Raw genomic sequence first — 14,014 nt, 5'->3', positions numbered from 1 at the left:
GGCAGATTGAGTGGTTGCCAGGGGCTGGGGGAGCGGGGAGTGGAGTGACTGCTCAATGGGTGTGGGGTTTCTGTTTGGGGTGATGAAAAGTTCTGGGGCTAGACAGTGGTGATGGCTGCACACCATTGTGAATGTACTTAATGCCACTGAGTTGCATGCTTTAAAAGGGTTAGACTGGCAAATTTTATGTAATATGTATTTTATCACAATAAAAAAATTATACTAAGAATCTTTAAAACTCTTGGGAGCTAAATGTCTTAATCCAAAGGCTAAAATTCCTTTACTCCTTAAAAGATAGAGCAAAAATATGGCATTTCCTCAAAGAATACCAAAAGTGTGCTGTTTGGAGGTCCTTCTGTATCAGAGAGTAAGACCAGTTTATGGTACAATCCAAAGGTAACATATAAAGCAGTCAGCTAAAAATGGAATTGAGGAATGCTCATCTTAATGTGTGTCAACACCAGAGACATACATCAAAGCAAACAGAGAATTGGGGCTAAAATGCTAACAGGGTCTATTTATAGGCAAAAGTTTGAAGTTGCAAATTGTCAGATAAGGCAAAATTAATTTTGTGCAAGTAAGAAAATCTGGCAGAACAGCAAAGCTATGTAGAAAAATAAGTGGAAAGGGGATTAAGGTAGAAATGCCAAAAATAGAAGAGTAGGTTAAGAGAATTAGTGAAGACAGGATCGAGTTAGTGAGAGGGGAAAAAAAGGCCGAGGCACCAAAGGTATTTAAACAGTCATCTCAGATTTTTCAAGAATGAGTAAGAGAGGATGCTAGCAGGTTTTAGGAATGAAAAGCTCAATAGTGGAGGTACTGGCACATTTTGTCAAAGACCGAGTGGACACAGAGAATGCTGCTGAAAGGGGAATAATGTGATCATGATGGTAAGAAGAAGAAATACTTCTAAAAATGTGCGATGATATAATTTATCATCCAAACAGAGACTCTGGACACTGAAAGGGGCATAATTAATAATTCTGCCCGGACAACAGGAGTAAATCAGGACTGTTCCAGGCAAACCAGGGAGCAGTCACCCCACTTGCAGGCAACTTCAAAGCAGATTTTTTTTTTTTTTAACATCTTTATTGGGGTATAATTGCTTTACAATGGTGTGTTACTTTCCGCTTTATAACAGAGTGAATCAGTTATACATATACATATGTTCCCGTATCTCTTCCCTCTTCGTCTCCCTCCCTCCCACCCTCCCTATCCCACCCTTCCAGGGGGTCACAAAGCACCGAGCCGGTATCCCTGTGCCATGCGGCTGCTTCCCACTGGCTATCTACCTTACGTTTGTTAGTATACATATGTCCATGTCTCTCTCTCGCCCTATCACAGTTCACCCTTCCCCCCCTCCCCATATTCTCAAGTCCGTTCTCCAGTAGTCTGTGTCTCAAAGCAGATTTTAAGGACTGCTTAGAATAGTGGTTCTTCACTCAATCAGAACAAATACCCACTTTTTATAACAGGTATTTAGCAATGTCCCCTGTGCCATGTTGAAACAATATTTGCCGCTAACCATCCATATATATAATTTCAAAAAGAAAACAAATGTAAAGCCCTGACTAAAATGTTAAGGAGAAACAAAAGGAAAGGCAAGTATAATAATGTTTATTTCAATATGGAATTTCAATATTTCGATACTGTACGTCAATAGATGTTCAAGCATGTCTATTTCAACGTAAATGCCCAGGCACTTTAGAAGACATAATGAAATAGATGCCTGCACTGACTCATATGCATGTTTGGATTTGAAGGTGAATGATCAAAAATCACACTGTACAAGTAGTCATGGAAATGAAGGAACACAGGTATACAGGTGGACGCTAGAATAAAAAGTAGTGTTAGCAATGTTATATGTCAGTTATATCTCAATAAAGAGAAAAAAAGAAAAAATTAGTATAGTAAAAAGAAAGAGTAGTGTTAGGATAAATAACAGAGAAGACATTATATAACAAAGAAAGAATGAAACCTTAAAAGAAGATAACACAGCAAGACAAGTTACAGACCACTGAAGTAGAGAAAATGGGGGGCGGGGAATGACTGTAAGTGTGGTGTCAAAACAATTTTCTGCTGTATGACATGGGATCCTTGAGACCTCATCTGTACTAAAGCACTGATTCAGCCCCTATTATGCATAAGGCATTAGTTAGAGCTTCAGCAAGTAGACTGACGTGTGTAATAAAAGCTAGAATAAAACTTGAGCCTTAAGAGAAAGGCAAAGTGCTTCAAAGATGGGGGAGGGGACACCCCAGAGCAGGGCCTATTGAAGATCTTGAGTTTCAGTTTAAAGGTGGGTCATTGGAGGATTCAAAGGGAGGGAATGATAAAATCCCATCTGAATTCTTTGAAAGATATTTTTAGCAGCAATGTGGAGATTAGAGTGGGGTATGGGTAGAACTGGGGAGACCATTTGGAAATCTGTGCAACAGGACAGAGTGGATAGGACCACATGGTGGCAGTGGGGACAAATGAGAACTGGCACAGCAGGATCTGGTGACTGACCAGGGAAGGGGAGGGAGGGAGCACTTGAGGATGACGAGGTGGCTGGGCTGCCCTGCTTCCAAAGGAGGTTTGGGTTATCACCTGTCAAGTTTTCAGCTGTGTCTTCCAGAGGGCACTAAAGCCCTAACCATAAATGTTAATGCACCTCTGCCAGGGGCTGCCTGTCACTGTATAAATGGGGGCCTCACCCTATATAAACAGTTCACTCTACAGCCTTCACTCAGGCAGGGAGCTTTGGAGGTCACTGCCACAGTCCACGTTCACTGCAACGTACATATGTACATTATTCTTACACTATGACACTCAGTAACAAGTACAGTTGACCCCTGAAGAACACGGTGGTTAGGGCTGCCAACCCTGTGCAGTGGAAAAATCCACGTACTCTATCTCTGCCTCAAAAATGAAGGAATTGATACATGACTCACCCAAGGGCAGGAAGCTGAAGCTGTTCTGCAGAATCAGGACTCAAACCCTAGTTCTTTTGATTCTGCATATTGTGATCTCTAATTGAACACAAACTTCCTCCCACACTAAGTTAATTTAAATATCTGTAAAATGAAAATACAGGTACTCTATTTATTGAAAAAAAAAATCCATATATAAGTGGACTCATGCAGTTCGAAACTGTTATTCAAGGGTCAACCATACATCCTTGCATAGAGGCTAAGGAGGTTATCCCAGGGCACCTAGTAGACATTTCAGGAGTTCTTTTTGGGTCCCCAGGAAACGGATGCACTAAAGAACCAGTTCTTCCTCAGGGGGTTGAAATAAAATATCCACCACTTAGAAGACAAATTAATTCCTGGTCATTGATGGATAAGGTAGTCATATATCCTACCCAATGAGTTCAAAGGAGTAGTGACACGAAGTTTTGTTTTGGAGGGGGGAATAGTTCAATAAATTGCGGCCAGTGATCTCTCAACTGTCTTAAATAAGTAGTCTGAAGAGGAATTTAGATCCTCTGCAGAGACAAAATAGCTGTTTTCTTTAGAGTCTTCTTTGTGAGGCCAAGGATCACAGGCATCCCAGCTCATTTCTCAAGAGTCACTTTCCACTGTGATTCCCTCCCAAAACAGCAAGCCAAGTAGCAGGTATTCCCTTCAGTACTTAAGTCATAAAGACTGATTTTGTATCAATTTCTCAGGAAGGGAACAAAGAGAAATTTACCTCTGGTTTGAGCCGCTCCCCACTTGCCGGTCGGATGTGGTAGGAGTCATCTGGCTGTGGCTACTGTACAGGTGTCTGATCAGAAGCCATCCAGTGAGCAAGTGCAGCATATGGGAAGGTTATTTTAAGCATGGTTCTGGAGAAATTCATTGTACTAATAAGCAACCCATTTTTGTTGGGGATCATGCAGAGTGATGGTGTATCAAAGACTAATGGAACACATGAAAAATCTGTGATCGTAATACTTGTAGTAAACCCATGTGTTCAGAAAAATAAAGGTAAAGTTTAAAAGATTCATGAAGCAAAGCAAGCACATAGTAGCTCTGTCCCTCAAGCTGTGGCTAAGGGCAGCAGTTCATCTGGAGAGCTACATGCCGTAGGAAAATGGAAAAGCAACAATTAAGGGCAGAATCGTCCACTCATACTCTGGAACGGATATGACTCTAAAAACCGCCTCGCCTCGTGCTCCAGACCTCCCACAGTCTTCTCCCAATCTATCCTTCAGCTTTATTTCCCACTAGTCTCTGCTCCTGCCCGTCTACTCACCCCACCCTCCATCCCAGGCCCTAACTCTTAACCACTTTCCTCCTATCCCCAGCATCAGAATCATAATCTGCCATCCAAATCTCACTCGCTCTGTCCGGGCTAGCCAAGTCCCTCCTCCTCCAAGAAGATATCACAGACCATTTCAGCCTCCAGATGTCTCGTCCTCCTCTATGTTTACAGAGCAGAATTGCCAATCATCTGGCAAATAAACCTGTGCTGCCTTGGGGTTGTGCTTTTACTTAGCTTTTAATGTGTCTAGGTCTTAGCTGACCAACCAGGTTCTTGCAGAAAGGATCTGACAGAGCATTTCATCTCCCACACGGCACCGCACAAAGCCAGCACTTCCTAAATGCAGCCTGATGTTGTTGCTTAATTCCAACGTAACAATGAAATAGGAGGTCAAGAAAGTCAGTCTCTTGAGAGCAATAACCAAGTCTTGCTGCTCTTAGATCCCAGCACAAAGTTCGCACGTGCAGTGAAGTCTGATGAATGAAGAAGAGGCTAGAACTACAAGCAACTGGGAAAGGTCTGGGGGTGGAGATGGGAGAAATGGGTAGAGGAGTTAGAGATGGGAAGAAAAGATGGCGGCTGGGCCAGCCAGGGGTACTGGCGTGTATTTTGGAGGGAAAAAGTGGCAAGGTGAAACTGGAAGGTGAAAACAACAGAGGGAAGGGAGAGGGAGATTTGGAAGGCATATGCTTCCAGAACAGAATGGGACCAAGCCATTTGTCATCTAACTCTTCCGTGTCGCAAATAAGTGAGGCAGTCTTGACACACAACTGTTTCACAGCAAAGAGAATGGAGGGGCAAAAAGAATAATCTTTATCTCTACCATATTTATATTTTTCCCTTTGATGAGACAGAAAAGGACAAGAACTCAGAACATTTTAATATTCTGACTGGGTAAGAAAAAAAATAGGGCATATGCCCCTACAGAAAGCAGAGCCATCAGGGAGTATAACAGACTGAAAAGAGTTTATAAAGAATACAAATGGGAAATATAATTACAGGTCTTTAAGAAGGTAGAAAATTTAGGTAAAAGAAGACAGTACAAAAGAAGAGAACAACAAAACAAAAGGAGAATCACAAAAGACATTCTTGAGGAATACAATAATTTAAAACTCAGCCATTGTAAATAGACATGGGTCCAAATATATAATGTCATCAATCCAATCCAATGTGAAAATAAAAGGGATCTGAGAAGTCTGACCCTGGAAAAGGGTAGTAGCTAAAGACATGGCGCAGGAGCATTTCCTACAAATTCAAAATCACCAGAGAATGCTGGTGCCAGCAGCACCAGAATAGCTTGGCTAGCGGTCACTAAGGCCAGTCTTCTCCCTTAAATCCCATGACATGGGGTCACTCTCCTTTCTGCCGCCACATTCTAGGTGGCCTGCCACCTGGCTCTCTTCCGCTCACATGGTCAGGGAGCACTTAATTCTACTGCAAACGTGATATTTGTTACCTATTTATAGTCTCTCCCCATTGGAAGTAAACTCCAAGGGGGCAGAAAGCCTGTCTGAATTGGGCCTGACACAGAGAGAAACAGAGTGGTGAACGAGGCAATGGATAGAGGGATGCACTCTTTGCTTGTGTGAGACATTCCAAGATGAGGGGACATGTCTTTGCTTTTCCACAGAGACAAAAGTGGCAGCCTCAGAACCTATCACCTACAGGGGAGGGAGCTGGGGGAAGAATCACCCAGGAATGGAGGTGGAGGAAGGATAGTGTACTTAATAGAGAAGAAAGAGTGATGGTCAAGGCTGGATGCAGAAAGGAGGGAGGAAACAGCTCTTTGCCTATCCCCCACCTCCATTTATTCACTTCAAAGAAAACTCCCAAGAGGAAGGAGCCCCTGGCCGAATCTATTCCCCAGCGAATACATATTCACTATTTTTAAAGTTATTTTTTCAGTTGTTCATTGCACTCTTAGGCGGAGTCGTTAATGGCTTGGAATTTATTTTTCAGAGATGAAAATAAACTTTATCCACTTCCTCTGAAACTATCGCTCTCCACTCTCTTGCTACTCCTCTTCCCCTAGAACAAGCCCTTATTTCTCAACATCATCTTTAAAGCTTTACTCACTGCCCACTGCACCAGACATGTTGATCATGACTAGGGTAACCATGCAATTTATTATCCAAACCGGGACTCTTGAAAGTCAAAGGAGGCTCTATTTAGAATTACATTGGTAGAGCAGGCGTGCTGGGATAAATGGTCACCCGAAGGACTCTTGCTGTGACCATGGGTCTTAAAAAAGGGCAACCACTTGCCCAAATGCTCACATTTGAGGATCATTTGTACTAGGAAAAATATATCACATCTGTAGCTGAATCCTTCCTTGCTACTAAAAGTGTGACCTGTGGACCAGCAGCACGGGCATCATCCAGGGGCTGGTTAGAAGTGCAGACACTTGGGCCCTACTGTAGGGCTACAGAACCAGAATCTGCATTTTAACAAGATTCCCCCAGGTGATTTGGGTGCCCTCGCATTTGCATTAAACAAGCCTATAAGGTGAGTATGAGCTGTCCTGAGGCCTGGATCACCTCTGGGCCTCCAGTTTGGCTCTCCCCGGGTTCCTGAGCCCATGGCCTTAAAATTAACCCTCTATTACTTGAAATGACTTAAGTGACTCTCTGGTCCCTGAAACACAAAGGACCTTCTCAAAGTCAGACCACCACGTCTCGGGTAAATCTCTCATTTCAGCCCCACCCCTCAATCCACCCCACGCCCTAGGTTCACTCTGTGGATGTGATTGCCCAGGACAACCTGCCACCTTGTTCCTACACGTGGGCTTCTCTTTTTTCTCCGTGTAAGCCTTGTTTATCCCTATTCAAGCTTCTAGAGCTGTGCTGTCCAGTACAGTAGGCATTAGTCACCTGTAGTTGTTGAGCTCTTGAAATACGGCTGGTCTGAATTGAGATGTGTTACCATGTAAAATATGCTGCAAATGTTGAAGAATGTAAAATATCTCAGAAATAATTTTTATATGTTGAAATGATAGTATCTTGGATATACTGGGTTAAGTTAAAGTATTTTATTAAAATCGATTTCAACTTAAAAAAAAATGTGGCTACTAGAAAACTTGAGATGACACATGTGGCTCACATTATACAGTTGACCCTTTAACAATGAGGGGGTCGGGGTGCCCACCCTGCCCGCAGTTGAAAATCCATGTATGACTTAGAGTCTGCGTGTTCGTCGTTCCTCTGTGTCTGCGGTTCCACATTGCAGATTCAACCAACCTCAGACTGTATAATACTGTGGTATTTACTATTTAAAAAAATCCCCATAACAGTGAACCTGCGAGGTTCAAACTCATATAGTTCAAGGGTCAACTGTATTTCTCTGAACAGTGTGGGGCTAGAGAACAGGCTGTGGCCCCTACGTTATACAGAAAGCTCCCAGAAAGCAGGTACCACGTCTCTTCCCTGCTCTGCACCAAGCCTCTGTGACCAGTCCTCTGGAGGTAGGTGAGTGTCAGGGCTGGCTACACAAAGCCTTTCCAGGGCTCAGACTAGGGCTGCGCAAGGTCATGAATGGTCCTGTCATGAAGATGCTTGCCCTCAAGAAGGAGAGTGCATGCTTCTTGGCCCCGGTTACCAAGGGAAATCAGAGGAGACAGCTTTCTCCTCTGTTCACACAAGGATTTCCCTCTGCAAGTAGTTCTCAGGATATTAATGCCACGTTTGAACATCACAAGGGTACCATTTATTGAGTGCCTACTATTTGCCAGTGCTGCACTGATCTTTACACAACCCGTGGGGCAGCCATTAGCATCAGTTTACGGAAAAGGAAATAAGGTTCAGGAAAGGTTAATTTCCCCATAGTTCGAAATTAGTGGAGCTAAAATCCAAGATCATTGGATAACACTGCCTTCTAAACTTGACCATTAGGGGGTCAAAAGGCTCCATATATGAGTCATACTCTTAATTCCTGAAGCTCTGCTCTTTCCGAATAAGAAGCATAACTAAGAAGCAAAGCACAGAGAGCTGGCGAGAAGCAGGAGGGCTGCTGGATTCCCTTTGTAAGGGTTTGGGCTAGCCTGGCACCGTCAACAACTTATCCACGGCATAAGAGACCAGAGTGGATCCTTCCAGGGCTATGGTCTATGGGGTAGTCCCAAACCACACATAGGCTGAAACTGGCCTTTGATGCAGAAGCAGAAAGTATACAGGGCCATTCACATTTAAAGGTACTGCAGCCTTTAGGTCATTCTCTACCTCCTAGGGTTAGAAGGCATAAAGCATCTTCGATGATCTCCTCAAATTGAAACCAAAGGGGAGGGCGCAGGGCCGAGAGCCTTAGCCTTCTCTCATTTGCTATAGTTCTCCTGCCTTCTTTCTTTTCCTCTGCCCTGAGTACCATGACCTAATAAAAATTTTCCTGCTTAGTTGAGACATCAGATCTAATGTCCTCACTGATGGGAACTAAAAAAAAAAAAACGTTTCATACGACCTGGGTTTTATACAGCTCTCCTGTACTCCTAACCCACTCCATTCCTTTACAATGGATCACAGAAAACAAGGGCTAGCCCAGGTTGTAGGGACCACTGAATTCAAACCCTTTATTCTACAGAAACAGAGATCCAGAGTTTAAAGTCGCACATTGACCGGCAAAAGTTGGGACCAGAACCTTGAACCTCTGATTCCCCGTTTCCCCAGCTCCAAATAGAAAATCAGAAAAGGGGTGTTGTAGACTACATTTTTGTGTCCCCACCCAAATTCATATGTTGAAGCCCTCACCCCACACAGTGTCACTGTATTTGAAGACAGGGCCTGTGAGGAGGTGACAAAGGTTCAGTGAGGTCCTAGGGGTGGGGCCCTTAGGAGAAGAAGAGACACGAGAGTTCCCTCTCTCCACCATGTGAGGACACAGCAAGAAGGCGGTTCTCTGCAAGCCAGGAAAAGAGCCTTCACCAGAAACCAAATCCTGCTGGACTGATCTTGAACTTCCAGCTTCCAGAACTGTGAGAAAATTCACTTCTGTTATTTAAGCCATGCAGTCTGTGGTATTTGGTACTGGCAGCCTGGGCTGGCTAATACAAGGGGATAAAGTAATTTTTATTTGTGGGCCTCAACTCAAAGTTTGGGCATTGAAAAGTGTATACTGTAGGGGAAAGCACAGCATCAGAACTGGCCGAGATGAGGGTCATTCAGAGAGTGACCAGGGGCCACCTTCCATGTGCAATGCCCCAGCCCACAGGTACTTGAAGGCCATTAAAAAGGAATGAGTCACTCAGTTAAAGAATTTGGGGAAAGTATCCAAACTATGCATATTCTATTCTGTGAAACAGCCTGTCTGTCCTTTCATGATGCAAGCAAACAAGAAAAACACTGGCCGAGGTACACCTCGCCCCCTTCTGGAACCTTCTCTGGCACACAGTGCCCCCTGAAAACCAGGTTGGGAGGACTGTTTTCTGAGAGAGGAGAAATGAGTCTGACCCTCTGGTTTATAAGCCCTTAGAAAGGCCTGGAAGGGTGGAGGGAACCTTGCCGTATTTCTGAGGGTCTGACGAACCCACATGTCCTTTTAGACATCAGGGTTTTAAGCAGCAGCCAGTGGCCTGAACTGGCAATGTTCTCACCAGTGGAGTGCCTTCAACTTGTGCGAGATACACCGGCAGCAAAAGGAACAGTTTTACTTATGGTCAAATGTTTTCCTGGAATTTTTAAAGTTAATAAGCTTAACAGAATTTTATTTAAGTACAAAGGAAAAAGAAGGCAAAATAACTTATTGGTGTTAACACACTTGTATGTTTATCTCCTATATATTTTTCTGAGTTTTACAAAGTTTTTTATGATGGGCATGTACTACTTTATAATGATGATAATAAACATTGCTCATTCTCTAAATAGTTCAGTATCTAGCATGTGCCAGGAAGTTTTCTAGATGCTGGAGATAACAGCAGTAAACAAGATAAAGTCCTTCTTGTCCTAGAGCTTCCAGTTAGAGGTGGGGCCTGGGGGAGATAATCAAATGGGAGGCAGTGACAGTCCTAGGAGAAAAATTTCAGGTGGAGTGAGAGGATGGAGAGTCCAGGGGATGAGGTGGTCAGAGAGGGTTCTCTAAGGAGGGGACGTCCGAGCAGAGACCTGAAGGAAGTGAGGGGCCGAGTCAGGGGCCGGGCTGCAGAAAGAGCTCTTCTTTACACAGGGAACAGTCGGGTGAAGGCCCTGAGGCTTTGCTCAAGGACAAGCAGAGGGCCAGTGTGACCACAGTGGAGCGAGCAGGGCGAGGAGTGGTAGGAGAAGGGTCTGGAGAGCCAGGCAGGAGCGGGATGCACTTTGTAAGGCCATGATGAGGAGTCTGGTACCAGTCTCAGTGTGAGGGGAAGCGAGGGGAAGGCTGGAGCAGAAAGGGAGGTGATGTGCAGTCTGACATTGTCTCCTGGGATGCCTCCCTTGTTCCAGGGACCACATTGCCCCCATCAGACTAACAGGTCCTGAGTTCCGGGATTGGGATGCTTTCTCTTGTGAGTCCCTCTCCCGAGAGAGGGCTGAGGCAGGAGCTGCAGGCATTGGGGAAACTGATGGCTCATTTCTCCCCAGGACTTTCACCTCTTGGGACTCACCTTCTACCGTCAACTCCACTGTCACCTGGCGGGCACCACTACCATTGGTGGCTTCACAGGTATACTTTCCCTTGTCCTCCTCACGGACAGCATGAATCACAAGGCTGAAAGTCCCCCGGGTACCACAATCCAGCAGGAAGCGGCCCCCACCGGCAATGGGTTGCCCGTTTCTGTGCCATGTCACTTGGGGCTCTGGGTAACCCCGGACCTTCAAGGAAAAGAAGAAAGGGTGAGAGCTTGTACATAAAGAGGACTTCCTATGTGGCAGGTATTGTTCTGGGTGCTTTACATGTATTGACTCTTTTAATCCTCATAACATCCCCTGCAACCAATACTATTTTCATCTCCATTTTGGAGATGAGGAGATTGAGACGCAGGGTTTTGGTAGATTTCTTGAGGTCTTGAAGGTAGCAAGTAGCCGAGCCAGGCATCCTGGCTCCACAGCCCACCACACAAGTGTCTCTCAAGCCTGGATGCATGATTAGAATCACCAGGGGGAGATTTAAAGCAATACTAGTGCCCAGGTCCAACCCTGGACCAATTAAATGAGAACCCCAGTGTGTGGGGACTGAGCATGGGGATTCTAGAGCAGTGCTACCTACTCTAACGTGAATCACTTGTTAAAAATGCAGATTCTGCTTCTATACGTTTGGGGTGGGCCTGAGATTCTGCAGTTCAGACAAGCTCTCAGATGATGCTGAGGCTGCTGGTCCCTAGAACTCACCTTGGGTAGCAAGGTTCTAGATCTGAGCTGCCCAGTATGGCAGCCACTAGCCACGCGTGGCAACTGAGCGCTTGAAACGTGGCTGATCCTGAGTTGCACTGTAACTGCACTGTAAATGTAAATTATACGTGGGGTTTTGAAGAGTTAGTATGAAAAGAGAATGTGAACTACCTTGATAATTTTAAAATACTGATTACATATTGAAAAGATAGTCATTTTGAGATACTGGGTTAAATAAAATATATTGTTAAAACTAATTTCACTTGTTTCTCTTTACTTTTTTAATGTGGCTACTAGGAAAGGTACAGCTACATACATGCCTTGCTTGATGTTTCTATCAGGCGGTGCTGCCCTAGACCACTCTTTCTCTACAAACAGTTAGCAGCTAACATCTGTTGCGTGCTAAGTGTTAAGCACTTTTCTAAATACTTAGCATATCTGAGCCTCACAGCAACTTGTTCAGAGAGAAGATACTTCCCCAAAGACGGGAAAATGCAGAGAGAGACAAATTCCAAGAAATCACCTTGAGTCTCAGAGAAAGTTCCCCAAGGGCGCTGAACCCCCTGAAACTCAACAGGCCCTTTGGTAGGGACTCATCTTCGGAGGAGCAGGGCTCAGACTGGCCCTTCAATGCACAGCCTGGGACCCGAACTGGGGGATTTTAGCACTGGAAATGCACAGAAGACATCACAGAAACCTCCTGAGAAAGAAACTGTTGGCGTTACAAATAGGTTGTAACAGTAGCTTTTATCCACGGATCCACTCCAAGACAAGAGAGCATAGATACAGATGAAGCCAACCCAAAATTCCCTGGATGACCCCAAATTACATTTACAAAGAAAGCTTTCAGTGACCTACAGCAGTAATCCTCCTATACACCCCAGCAAGGTCAGAGAGGATGCTTTATCAGCACGCGGGAGAAAGGGGAGGGGGGGTGGCTGTGCCGTCACGCCTCGCCATTGCAGCCTCACCAAGCACGTATCCTGTCTCAGGGTGATGCTGTTGAAGGGGACTACATGCATATTATAATGCCTACTACAATATGAAACAACGTGTTAACAGCGATTGCCTCTAGGTCTCTCTTTTCCTTTTACTTAACTATCATTTTCTGATATTCCTGCAAATAACACCCCTGACCTTTGTAAAACAGAAAAAAATTAGATGAAAATATGTGTTCCTTTTATATTCGTGTGCCTGTATGATGAATGTATAGCACAACCATTCATTAATCTGTGGAGCCCCTCAGGGTACTTAAACCTAGAAATGGAAATAAAAGTGGTACACAGAAAACATTATGCATGTTTGAAGGTAGCAAATGCCACATATCTGTATAAAACACATCACCTTGTGGCACTATCTTGGCACAAAGGTTCACGCCAAGGAATATCAGAAAATCACTCTGTTAAAGCATTCTTTCTCTCTGTGAAAGCATATTTTCAGCAAACAACCAAGGAAAGAAACTCTTTCCTACAGAAGGAGGCCCCTTGGGAGTCTGGCCATATAGTGAATCTGCGAATCATCATATTCTCCTTCATCCTGCCAGGCAGAGCCAGCCTCACCTCCAGATGATCAGGCGGCCTTCTGCCAGCGTCAGAGAAACGCAGTGCAGAACCCTGGGACTGGGAGGAGATGAATCATTAACTTCACCAAAGGCGTCCTTAGCATTCCACCAGCGAGTACGCTGGCCCCCTGCAGCGGTGCCAACTCTGTGGCCGCCAGGGCCTGAGGCTCTTTCCCTTTCCGTTTTCCTCTCATTTTCAATTTTTATTTATTTAATTTACCTTGGTTGCACCAGGTCTTAGTTGCGGCATGTGTGCTCCTTAGTTGCAGCATGCGAGATCTAGTTCCCTGCCCAGGGATCGAACCCAAGTCCCCTGTGTGGGAGGGTGGGTTCCTAACCATTGCACCACCAGGGAAGTCCCTCTCATTTTCTACATACACATACATTCCCCTCCACCCCACACCAACAGATCCACCTTTGCAACACCCTTATCTATGAAAATATCCAGGGATTTTTAAACATGCTGAAATTGGTACCACTTAGAAAGCTGTGGTTTGCAATGGACTTTCGTACACCCTGCATCTGAAGCAAAGGCAGGAATTTCTATGACCTTTTTCCGTTCCAAGGTCTGAATGATTTTCAGCTCCAATTCTTATCCTCCCAATATGGAAAAACTTGTTCAGCCACTACCTAGCATTACCTAAAAATTACTAAACTTCGGGCTTCCCTGGTGGCGCAGCGGTTGAGAGTCCGCCTGCCGATGCAGGGGACACGGGTTCGTGCCCCGGTCCGGGAAGATCCCACATGCCGCGGAGAGGCTGGGCCCGTGAGCCGTGGCCGCTGAGCCTGCGCATCTGGAGCCTGTGCTCCACGATGGGAGGGGCGACAACAGTGAGAGGCCCAAGTACCCCAAAAAAGAAAAAAAATTACTCAACTTCAAGTAAACTCATTTTTATTGCCGGCCCACTATCCTGGGCTCCTGGGTAGGGAA

General features: G+C 44.9%; 1 protein-coding gene across 2 annotated transcripts in view; it reads right to left on the bottom strand.

Moving 5' to 3' along the window:
• MYLK (myosin light chain kinase) overlaps positions 1-14,014 on the bottom strand; it is a 192,930-nt gene that overhangs the window by 126,321 nt on the left and 52,595 nt on the right. For both annotated transcript variants that reach the window (XM_007449687.1, XM_007449688.1), the window contains one exon: positions 10,799-11,006. In XM_007449687.1, the coding sequence (XP_007449749.1) occupies positions 10,799-11,006 (208 nt within the window). The remainder of the gene's footprint in view (positions 1-10,798; positions 11,007-14,014) is intronic.

Source organism: Lipotes vexillifer, unplaced genomic scaffold (assembly GCF_000442215.2).
Source record: "Lipotes vexillifer unplaced genomic scaffold, Lipotes_vexillifer_v1.1 scaffold1378, whole genome shotgun sequence".
In the NCBI taxonomy this organism is placed as follows: Eukaryota; Metazoa; Chordata; class Mammalia; order Artiodactyla; family Lipotidae; genus Lipotes; species Lipotes vexillifer.
The sequence above is the reverse complement of the archived record's forward strand: the minus strand, read 5'-3'. Positions and strand labels throughout refer to the sequence as shown.